The sequence below is a fragment of the Natrix helvetica genome, assembly GCF_964273705.1.
Source record: "Natrix helvetica genome assembly, chromosome: 2".
Lineage (NCBI taxonomy): Eukaryota > Metazoa > Chordata > Lepidosauria > Squamata > Natricidae > Natrix > Natrix helvetica.
This window is the reverse complement of record NC_138552.1, coordinates 59,623,267-59,635,818: the sequence shown is the minus strand read 5'-3', so window position 1 is coordinate 59,635,818 and position 12,552 is coordinate 59,623,267. Positions and strand designations below refer to the sequence as shown.

Here is a 12,552-nt window from a genome sequence, read left to right as displayed (position 1 = left end):
CATGTGTAGCTTAAGGAATGCTACAGATACAGGTGATTATTTCTCCCACTCCTCTGCACTGGTTACCGTATGGGTCTGGATGGGTGACAACAGACTCAAGCTCAACCCCTCCAAGACGGAGTGGCTGTGGCTTCCGGCCCCCCGGTTCAACCAGCTGATCCCATCGCTGGCCATTGGGGGTGAGCAACTGGCCCCCATGGAGCAGGCGCGCAATTTGGGCGTCCTCCTGGATGCCCGGCTGTCCATGGATGACCATGTGGCAGCCGTGGCGAGGGGGGCGTTCCACCAGGTTCGCCTGGTGCGCCAAATGCGCCCCCTATTGGACCGGGATGCCCTTCGCACAGTCACTCATGCGCTTGTGACGTCCCGCCTAGACTACTGCAATGCTCTCTACATGGGGCTTCCCTTGAGATGCACCCGAAGACTACATCTGGTCCAGAATGCGGCCGCGCGGGTGATTATGGGGAGTATGAGATACTCCCATATAACACCTCTCCTGCGCGAGCTGCACTGGCTCCCTGTGGTCTATCAGGTGCGTTTCAAGGTGTTGATCACCATCTTCAAAGCGCTCCATGGCACAGGACCTAGTTACCTGCGGGATCGCATCCTGCCCCATACATCCCTACGACCAATTCGCTCTCACAGAGAGGGACTTCTCCGGGTGCCGTCCACTAAGCAATGCCAAAGGGCGGCGCCCAGGAGCAGGGCCTTCTCTGTGATGGGCCCAGCCCTCTGGAATGACCTCCCCACCAACATTAGGATTACTACTGACCTCCGCTCCTTCCGTTCAAAACTCAAGACCCACCTTTTTCAACTAGCCGGCCTGGCTCAACCATAGTTCCATTTTAATGCTCCTGGCATTCTTTTAAACTTGTAATTTTATATTGGGGTATTTTAATTTTTAACCTTATTATTACTATTTTTATGTATTGTAACGATTGTTGTGTGATTTCTATACCTCCTCCGTGAAATGTTTAATTGTATAATATGTGCTTTTTATTTATTGTACGCCGCCCCAAGTCCCTTCGTGGAGAGGGAGCGGCTAACAAATCTAATAAATCTAATCTAATCTAATATCATACTTCCCCACATTAGATGACAACATCTTTCATTCCCATCCATTGCCAAGGATGCTTGGCAACAAGGCCCTCCCTATTCACCAGGATAATGCACAGTCCATCACAATATTGAAATCCAGTAGGCCAGCTTGGAAAACAGATATTCCCTTAACATCTACCCAGTTTAAACCCGAAAATACCTGGAGTGAGGAATGGTCCAAGGTATCTTCTTGTTGCCTGACCATTAGCAATCCCTCTACCAAATCATCTGGTTTTTACCAGCCTCATTTTGTCTGGTTGAAATTGAATAGAATTAGGTGTGATGCTGGAAAAATGCCTCTGCCCCTATATCAGTGGGGATGGAAAGATTCCACTTGTTGAGATTGTAGTGCTGATATGCAAACTATTACACATATTATGCAAGATTGCTCACAACATGCATTCTTTGGTTCCCTAGAAGATCTGCATGAAGCAATGGCACAGGCAATTGCCTGGATAGCTGAATTGGACATCCAGTTATGCTATACCATTGCCATAGAAGTTTTACTTATAATTACGTGGATTGTGTGGATATGTTTACTTCTCTTCTGTCATGTTCTCATCATGTGGTAAATATAATAATAATCTTGTATTACTTCTGCTAGTGAACAGTCTCTAATCACATTTATTAAGATTATAATTATCATGTAATTGCTTTTATTGTGGCTTTCTTTCACCATAAATTCTGAAACTGACATAGCAATCAATGTTCCAACTGCTTTAGAAATCTTTTTCTTAATGCAATTCTGACAAAACTGTAAACCGATATCCAAATTCCAAGGGATGGCTTATTGTTTTCTGTTCATCTCAAATAATATTGATCTACTATATACAGGGAATAAAGTTTTAATAACTTGATTTTATGTCAGAATATAAATATCAACTGCTTTACTGAACAGGAAATATTTGTAGAGATATATTCTTGTCCTAATATTCCCTTATATTCATATTCATTTATGTATTCATAATCATGTTTATACTTATATCTATTATCCAATCCATGCTTGATGAAATGAATGAATGAATGAATGAATGAATGAATGAATGAATGAATGAATGAATGAATGAATAAATAAATAAATAAATAAATAAATAAATAAATAAATAAATAAATAAATAAATAAATAAATATTAATTTTTGTTTTCGGTAACGAAGCAATTTTTTAATCTGTTTTCATAAAATACATTTCAGTCACTAGAAATATCTTTAAATTTCGATGGTCCAAAGACAAGCATATAGAAGCATAAAATAACATATTTTTACCATGCTACTTTTGGGGACAAGTTGCATTCTAATTTTTTTTTCTTAATGTTTTGTTCAAAAGAATGTTTAAACTTGTAATATATGCTTATTAAATCATTAAAACAAATGTTCATTGATTCTATGACTAATTATTTCAAAGTGGAGCAATGCAAGAAATTTGATGTTTGGGGCTGGTTTGAGTGTACCCTCAGGGCAAGATATAAAAGGGCTCTGTTTAGAGACAACATGAAAGGCAAAATGCAGTGAAATAGTGGCTGATCTTAGAAAGAATAGAAAAGAAGGGGCAAGGGGGGTGGAATCAAAAGTTACTTGAGAAGTTAGGAAACTATAGCACATCACTTGGCTCTTTTAGAGACAAAAACAAAGCTTTAGTATTGCATTAAAGTGGGTCCGAAGCCATTATGATAGGAAGAATGACATTAGCAGTGCTATCTCAACCATTCAGTGGAGTAAAGTGGTTCATTCTGATGGCAGATCCTGGGAAGCGTCTGCAAGGTGCTTGGAGGAGAAAAAAAATATATGTTCCTGGAAGATTCCTCATCTGATGTTGACTTCACCAATGTTCTCCCCATTTGTTGTTAGAACTGTTTTCCATTTTTGCATATTTGCTTTCAAAAATGTACAAATATTTTTGCTGATTCCAAAATTTTCTAGATAGGCGTTAATCCAGCTGTGGGCTAATGAGTCAAATGCCTTCTTGTAATCAATCCACGCCATATTTAAATTTGTTGTTCTTCATTTTGTATTTTTAGTACCATTTTGTCAATTAGCAGTTCCTCTTGATTTTTTTATAATTTCCTTTTTGTTTTACCAGATACAAACTATTTTCCATCAGATGATTGAATACTGAATTTGCCAGTATTCTTGTAAAAAGTTTGAACATTGTTGTTGTTGTTATCTCTTTTAGTCATTAAACATGAAACTCAGTGAACTGAACATTTAAAAATGTATCACAAATACCATTGACTGGCGCTAATGGTTGATATGGGTTGCTGTCAACCAGGTACGATGTTCCAAGAAGCACAGTTTTTTGCAGTTCCACTGGTGTTATTGCGGGAAGCTGCTATTTCTTGATGTGTTTTGTAAAATTTTTGGACATGGTACCAAGCGCCCCAATGACAATAGGTACCACTGTTACATGTTTGTTCCATTATCCCATTGTTCTTGTTGCTTTTGTTTTTGTTGTTTTTGTTGTTATTTCTCTTGGGTCTTAGTACAAGTATTTATTGATAACTAAATACATTTTAAAGTATGTTTGTTACATAAATTTTCCCATAACCTGATAACAATAATAATAATCATATAACAATTCATTTCATTTTCCAGAAGATAATTTCAGGATGGCATGAGGAATCTTAAGGGGTAGGAAAGCAGCAAAAGTATGTACAATGAATGGATTTTATTCAAAAATCCAAGAATTGAGCTAAAGATTATGCATTCCATCTTACTTTAGCTTCCTATGCAACTGTCATATAATGGCTGAGTTTTAATTACTACAGTACAGCATTATTTGCTAATTTGTAATATTACCCTCTCTAAGTAATATCAATATCTAGTTTTACCTTAGCAAGTAAGATAACATTAAATCGCAACTAGAAAGTAAGACATCATGTAAAGGAATCACCTTTTTTCTGCACTTACATTTAACTTGCTATAAAATACATATCGTCCCATTAATAATCAAAACTGAATGGAACCAAAATTTGTCAACTATAATGTATTTATACTTCCTAAGTTAATGTACAACACTAAACCTAGGTTTGACATTAAGGAGAATTTTTTGAACATCACTTAGACATGGAAATACAGAGAAAGTATATAAATCTAAACTTATCAAATTATGACTTCTATTCAGCTCAGAAATATGTTGAAATATTAATTTGATGTTGTCTATGTCACATTTTCACACTTTTACATTTGATAGTAAAGGAAATTAGTCCTGCACATGGCAACCTAAATGAAATATAGGATAGGAATCTGATAAACAAATGGATCAGTTCAAACTTAGCAAACTTAAATAATAAACTCCAGCAGTTGCCATTTGCCCTACAAGAGATAAAAGACTACTGATATTTGCAACAAACCAGCACTTTCGTGCAGCTGCTTTTTTAAAAAAAAAAAGTTTGAAAATCGAATACAGGATTGGCCCCAATCTAACCACAGTCTCACAATGCTAAGTTCAAAGTTAAGTCATCCTCCCATTACATATTAAATTACACACCAGACACAAGTCTCTAACCCTTGCCCTCTTGTCTGGCCTTTACTCACTTGGTTCTGCTACACTGGAACACACTTTCAAGAGGACAGAGTACTCTAATGCTCCTTTCAGATGCTACTGTAACTCCAGTGTCTCCAAAATTCTTGCACTGAATTAAGTACATCTGCCACTTTGTTCAGAGGTTTTTATCCATATATAGTTACTATCAAAGGAAAAGATTAGTAGACTAGAATATTCTTCTGATTAAGGCACACTGAATTCACTTAGATTATTGTCTGAGTAAATTGCATAGAATTACTGGGTTAGATTAAGAAAATGGTTCAAGGAAAGGAATCCTACACCACTGTTGACATTTTAGTAAAATTGAATGCATTAACTGACATGATTACGTGAATTTGATTCTAACTGGCTTACAAACAATTCAAAAGTGACAATACTAAATTTTTACTGACAAAAATGTAGTTATTTAAAATCCATTCATAAAACGAATGGCTTATGCTGAATAGTAACAGGACGTAAAGGGTTATTTCAAAATCATGTTTAAAATACATACAGACATAATACATCCTGCTATGTGGTCAACATGGGTATGTCATTCCATTGGTGGATCCCACTCTGGAATAATATCTATGGATATAACATTTAATTGTAATGATTTTCTAATTAATAATGATGGGTTATTTGTGATAGGTAAAATTTCAATTTGAAAAAAGCTATGGCACTAGCTGATTTTGAACCCTTTTAATGATAGGAATATACATGAATTTATGAACAAACCAAATTTTGATGAAAAAGTTTAACAACAAGGAAGAAAATAATTTCATTTCAAACTGGGTTATATTTCTAAGAACAAGTAGTCTGATTAAGTTCAAGCCTATTTTGTTTGCAGATTGTGACATATCTTTTTCCTATATTTTAATCAGAAGAATAGTTTTAACATTAAATCTACAATATAAATAAATTCCAGATATTCATAGAAATCTCCCAGCACTTTCGCTTGTTATCTCTCATTTGTTTTGGATTGAAATATCTCATAGTTTTCAGCAAAATCTATGATAAAGGAAGTCATACATATCTTACAATGTGGCAATAACAAACTGAAGTATTATAAAATTATGCAAGCTAAATTTGCTCTTTCATTTTGGAATGGCTAGAGAAAATAAAATTTGGAGCAATACAATGTAATAAAAACACCCTCTCATTTCTCCTTTTGTCTGCTATGGTTAAATGGATGCATGCCAGACAGCCTAGGCCTCTTGCTTACAAAATCCTGCTTTAACAGCGTGTGAACAAAGCAGTATTTTCTATCCTGAAGTGCCCTACAAAAATATTTTTTGAAAAAAAACATTCTTTATTAGCATTTCAAGTCAGTTGCAATTAGTATGCAAAAAAAAATTTATACGGGGTAACTAACATCCCAGGGGTTTCTCAGCTTATTATTCACTCATTCAGCAACATGTCTTCCACACAATAGTTGTGTAAATAGACAACATTTGCACTGCTGAACTTGGCATCAAGATGAAATGGAAAGGAAAGGTAGCAGCAATAAAATAAGCTGAAATCCAGCATAAACAATACAGGAATCGTATAAAAAGTCAGTCTCCAAATAGAGTCAGAAAATAATGCATTTTTAATTTTAGACTGAGTGGATCATACAGTGGTGGAATTCAAAAAGTTTTACTACCAGTTCTGTGGGCATGGCTTGGTGGGTGTGGCATGGATTGGTGGGCGTGCTTGGTGGGCATGGCAGGGGAAGAATACTGTAAAATCTCCATTCCCACCCCACTCCAGAGGAAGGATACTGCAGAATCCCCATTTCCTCAGCTGGGACTCGGGAGACAGAGAATAAATGGTTGCGGGGCCAGTAAGAGGTGGCATTTACCAGTTCTCCAAACTACTCAAAATTTCCGCTACTGATTCTCCAGAACTGGTCAGAATCTGCTGATCAGACAGTGAAGAAGCTTTTTGGATGAGAAGCAAAATGTCTTTAGAAAAAACCCAGAAAGTCCAGGATCCTCCTGAAAAAGCACCTATGGGACAACCATGACCTGGATGACTGAGAATCTCCATAGACACGTCTGATCTCAATTAGTTCTATTTCATTCAACATACAGTTTCATCCAGGCAGTATTTTCTGGTGTCTTAGAGTTACTTCTTTTAAGAATGTTGCTATTGTTATCATCCTTGGAGAACATTTTCTCTTCTGATGACTGCATAAGCAGGTTGAAGAAGTTTTCTTGTCAATATTTCAAAAATAGTTTCCCAATATCTTCTTGCTAGGGCTGAGAGTTAATGGCTGGCCCAAAATCATTCTTCTGGCTTTTCTGCCTAAAAGAAAACTTGAACTTCCTGTTCCATGTTCAGCATCTTTTGCGTATCCGCTTCCAGTCAGTATTAACTTTTGGCAATTGCCCTGCAGTCTTTTTAGCAAGATTTCAGAAATTGTTCGCCATTGCTGTCTTCCTTTTCAATTTTTGAAATGTTGCTAAAGCTGACAGAGTGCTCAGCCCTTCCTAGGGCTGCCGTAAGTGGGACTAAAATCCCCCTGTTTCTAACCTGGTTGTTTTATCCACTACACTAAACCAGGGGTCACCAACCTTTTGGGCTTCAGGGACCACTAAATTCATAATTTTAAATCCCGCGGACCACTAATATGATCTGCCAAATGACCGGCTGGGTGGGCGTGACTAGGTGGGCATGTGACTGGGTGGGGATGGCCAACTCAATGTCACTCACGTCGAGAGGCGCCTCACCAGTATCTACTCGCCCCTCACCTCCCAGCCACTCCTCCCATCTCCACCTGGACTCTTTAAGGCTGCAACAGAAAGCAGTTGTTGGAGCCAAGCACTACCATGAGAAAGAGTTGGCACAACAGCTGGTTCAGTTCAAATTGGATGTGACCGAGAAGGAGGCTCAGTAGAAACAACTCACTGAGGACTATGAGCGTAGGCTTTCCAAGCAGAGGGAAGGCTAGGTACCTGTGCCTGGAGGCTCAGTGGGCTGAGATGGTCAGCCAGTTCCAGGCCATGATGCAGTCTGACTGGAACAAGACCCTCCGGCTCTTCGCCACTAGCAGTGCTTCCCTCTGCCTTTGCCAAAACTCACAGCACCAGGAGGCTGAAGCAGAGCCCAAGTCGGAATTTCTGCCTCCTTCCAACTCGCAAAAAAGAACCCAAAGGGGGAAACTCTCAGCAGCAACACAAGCATTCATTGCACATATCCATCCCAGGGGGCGTAGTTTGAGGACCCATGATTTAGTGCAATATTAAAAAATGCAAATAATTTTTCTGCGGACCACCTAAATTTTCTCGCAGACCAGCAGTGATCCACGGACCACCAGTTGGTGACTGGTGCACTAAACAATTCCTTTGCCATGCTAGTCTTCCTTTAAGGACAAAAATGCATTAGTCATGAGGTCAATTCCACCTTAGTGAGGACTATTTTAACAAGTGGTACAGCTTGAAAAAGCCTGACTTAATGACTGGTAGTCCTTTTCTCTTCTAGTTCTCTGATTCCTGAAAACTATATATAGAACAACTAAGCTATTGCCACATCAATCTGATAACCTTTCAGGTCTAAATATATAAAAATAACTTCTATCAGAAAGCCTGAAACCTGGGCATGGAATTTGTGTTTAAGTTTATTACCTGCCAATATTCTGTTATAATTTTGGAAGGAGATATTTCTATGGAAGAGATCAAATTATTTAACATTTTTGTGTGATTCAGATGCTCTCTCTATTTAACAACATGTTATATAATAATAAAGCAATGTTGATATTTAATAAATTGAAGACTGAATCACATGTGAATCACCTTTGGAAGTGATATCTCAAATGCGGAAGAACTATAGCACAACAGTGTTTTAATCTCCCTGCAAAGAAGAGTAACAGAACAGACAGCAGAGAAGACTGACAGGAGCAGATGCAGACTTACCACTTGAACAGTTGGGTCCACCCCAGCCAGGCTCACACTGACAGGTGTTTGGAGCAATGCAACGGCCATGAATGCATTTATCAGTACAGTGAGCTGTCAAAGAAACAGGGTGAGTGAAACAAATAATGAAAAATCAGAAAGAATAAAACCAATGAACGAGCAGGTTGCAAAAAAGCAACAATGAATATTGCCTATCCATTTGCAACCTATCCTTTTCCAGTTTCCTCTCAAAATTAAGAGGCTAAGTTGTTCAATTCTTGTTTTCATTTGTACTCTAAATGTCATTATTCTTTCACCCATTTATATGCATTTATTTACTAATTGTCCTAGCTTGCTACAATTGAAACAAAAAGACAAAAAGAAAGCAAAATAAAGAAAGCAATATTTTAACCCTGTAAATTCCAGTGATGAAAAGCAAGAAACAGTGGTATTAAGTACTATTAGCATTTTGTACAGGAAGGTTTTATAAAATGTAAATTTCATATTTACTAAATATCATTCATATACAACTTCCTAATCAAGCACTGAATTCATAATCATTACTTTAAAGATGTTTCTAAGATAAAAATGAATCCAAAGAAATGTCTACTTTCATCTTTTCTTTATTTTATGTCTTACTAAATTAATGTAAAACAGTACCTTGGTAACTAAAAAAGAAACTTCTGAAAATTATTGTGCTTTAGATAATGTTTGATAAATATCTTCAAACAGTCAATATGAACAGCTTCCTGCCCCCTCCCTTTTCTATTTTTATCATCACCTCTTTTATTCTTTGATCATTTATCTGAAATAATTATATATATATATATATATATATATATATATATATATATATATATATATATATATATATATATATATATATATATATATATATATATATATATATATATATATATATATATATATATATATATATATATATATATATATATATATATATATATATATAATGTTTCTTATGGGAATATGAAACTGCAGTGGTATATTTTAGTCTTCCAGCCCTAAGAAACATTTAAAAAGAGCACCGCTGCCAAGGGATAAATTATAGATTAGAAGCAATTAGACTATGGATGGTTACTTAACAACTGCTCCCCGTCCCGACAGACTTGGAACAGATACCTTACAGCAAGGGTGGGGAACTATGGCCCTTTTATGACTTGTGGACTTCAACTCCCAGAATTTCTGAGCCAGCATGGTCCATTAAGTGATAATGGGGCCACCTTTGCCTTACAGTGTATAAAGCACTCCCAACTATTGTAAAATGACATACCAGTTCCCCTGGTCACATGATTCCATTTTAGGTACTTGAAAACCTGTTCACATTTACAACTGGTTGTCAAATGCCCTGCTATCATGTGATCACCATTTGCAATCTTCTTTATTAACTTCCCCAGAAAGTCAATGGGGAAGCCAGCAAAGAAGGTTGCAAGCAGAGGGATGTTGGATTTGAGGTCTGTTGCCCTAGTGTACCAAGGGATTTCTCCTTCCTTCCCTACAGGGAGCATAAATCCTCCCATGCATTGCAGAAACAAGATCTCAAATCTAGCAAAATGGCCAGCATTCTAAGCCTTCTAGAACTATGGTGTTTGCTAATGTTTTTGCCAGATTGGAGGTCCATTCCTCCAGCATGCCACAAAATTTTTAAGGGAATGGACTTTCACTCTGGCAAAATTGCTATCAAATTCTCTCATTCTTTTTTCATTTTTCCTAGTGGAGTAGAGAGAAGGTCCAGGCTCCTGGATGTTGTGGGAGGCGGAGGCTCTCCCTTCCATTCTGCTTAACAACCACAACGAGAGAGACAGGATTGTGGTCATTGAACAAAGCAGTCACATGTCTCACTTAACAGCTCCTTCATGCAATTATTGAGATTCTGGGCCCAAATGGAGAACTATCTCTATAGGGATATTTATGATGTGGTTGCATTGAAAGAAAAATTTTGAAAATAAAAAGATGTGTTTTATCATAATTTCCCAACACATTTAAGGATAAATATAAAATATGTTAGAAGGATGTTAGTCATCTTTAAAGAATAATGTCTAAGAAAATATAACATGAGACCACTAATCTGCTAAATTTGAAGTTATAAAAAAAAGTTCTAACTAGCTACTGTTGTCCAATAATACTTATCTGTCTCTCTTATTTCAGACAGATGCCTAATCTCTATAGATTAGTAATAGTTGATACTGTGCAGAATAAAAAATAAGCATATGGTGTTCTTTTCTGTTGTAAGATTTCTAGAGCTAAATTCTTAATTTAGGAAGGGGTTTTTGGTGGTATATTTTGTATTTTAGAAGCAAGAACTTATAAAATGGCTGCTGTGTAGGACACAGTTAATAGAAAATATTCATGAGATTGCTAACTAATCAAAAGAGGTATCAAAAATTGTTCTCACAGACCAGTATCACTTAGAAAAGAATGTTTCATTAGATCTACAAAACAAATTTGATGAGGTTTTAAAATTTAAAAGGAGAATACAAATGACAAACCAAGAGTAAAATGAATGTTTTTATAGGATTTGCAAAAGAGGCTTGTTATAGCCTTGAAGAAAAAAGACAATGAAAAAAATAAAAGAAATCAAATCTTATGACAATATTTGAATGAAATAAAGCTGAGAAATAAAAAGAAGAAATATAAGGATGGTTTAATTGATCAAAGTTAAAACAAGATATGGTGTTAGTTCTATCAGTTCTTTAGGGACTTTCTGCTGACATCACAACTTAAAATATGTTGTTTTAAGGAATTGTTTATAGATAAGAGATGTGATATAGAATGAAATAATAAATGTTTGTAATCTTAGTGGAGGTGAAGAATCACTACATTTATTTATACTGGGGGGGGGGGAATCACGTCTAAATACACGTTTTTTCTTTCTTTATTAAATTCTTACTTTTCTCTTTCTTCTCTCCTTTTCTTTTCTGTTTCCTTGCACTTTTTATTTCTTATTTCTATACTTCTTTCTTCAATTTTAATTAGTATTATATTTTACTATTATAATCTAAATATGTTCAAAAAAGGAGTTGATCTGTGGAAATACTTCAGGCCACGTGAAGCAGTGGAAGAGAAAAGGGGCAGCAATAAAAAATCCATGTGTGCCCAAGAAATAAACTGATCTTTTTTAATTATAAAAAAAAATACAAACAGATGTCACTGTTGTGGAAATTGGTGTTTGGAAATAATAACTTTCTATCATGCCCTTCTCACAGTCAGTGTCTGTGGAATCTATGTCATTTTCCTGCATAAAAAAGAGACTATGGTTTTGTCTTTAGTTGCTATGCTGTTATATGACTAAAGGATATTCCTTTCTTCATTCATTCATTTATTTAGTTCTAATTTGCTTAAGAAAAACACTATCCATTTTTAATCTTATAGTAGTATCTTCCTGACTGACTGACAGCTGAAGAAATAATCAGTGACTCTTCTAATTCTGGCACCAGAGATGCTAGACAAGAAGTCAAAACTGCCAACTGGAGCTGTCAATCAAAATTATGTACACATTAACATTGCACTTCACTTTGAAGGGAAAAGACTGCAGGGAGGTGATGTACACCATAAAAAGGTGTATTAAACCTCTAAATACTGACAAATGGGGCGCATGGTCTCAAAATACCTCATAAGAAGGTCTATCCAGGCAAATCAGGTTTGTTTCTTCACAATAAACTCGCTACATAGCACAAATCACCAAGTTCTATACACTTAAATTGTGTGCATTGAGACTCCAAGGCATGTGAAAGAGCTGCTGTTGTGCTTATGCATGTATCAGTACTCTTTTAATTAATTATATGTTAATCTACAACTACTAACAAGCCATTTCCCAATGTCTAGGCTGTGTATGGTAACGCAAATAGTCCTAATCTTAATTTGAATCGTTTAAAAACTCATTTTAACGATGGCTGGTTGGATAGTTTTCCAACTGGAACTACCATCTGCAATACAATAAGAAAAATTACTATTTAAAAAAGAAAATTAATGGCAGGGGCAAAGGACATTGTATGCAAACATATGTTTCTATTGACCAGCAGGATTGTTTCAATGTAC

The 12,552-nt window shown here is 36.2% G+C and overlaps 1 protein-coding gene across 1 annotated transcript in view; it reads right to left on the bottom strand.

The window, feature by feature from the left end:
• Positions 1 to 12,552, bottom strand: part of MEGF10 (multiple EGF like domains 10) — a 102,097-nt gene that overhangs the window by 68,213 nt on the left and 21,332 nt on the right. Inside the window, exon 5 of the mRNA XM_081942285.1 lies at positions 8,515 to 8,607. Coding sequence (XP_081798411.1) covers positions 8,515 to 8,607 — 93 coding nt within the window. The remainder of the gene's footprint in view (positions 1 to 8,514; positions 8,608 to 12,552) is intronic.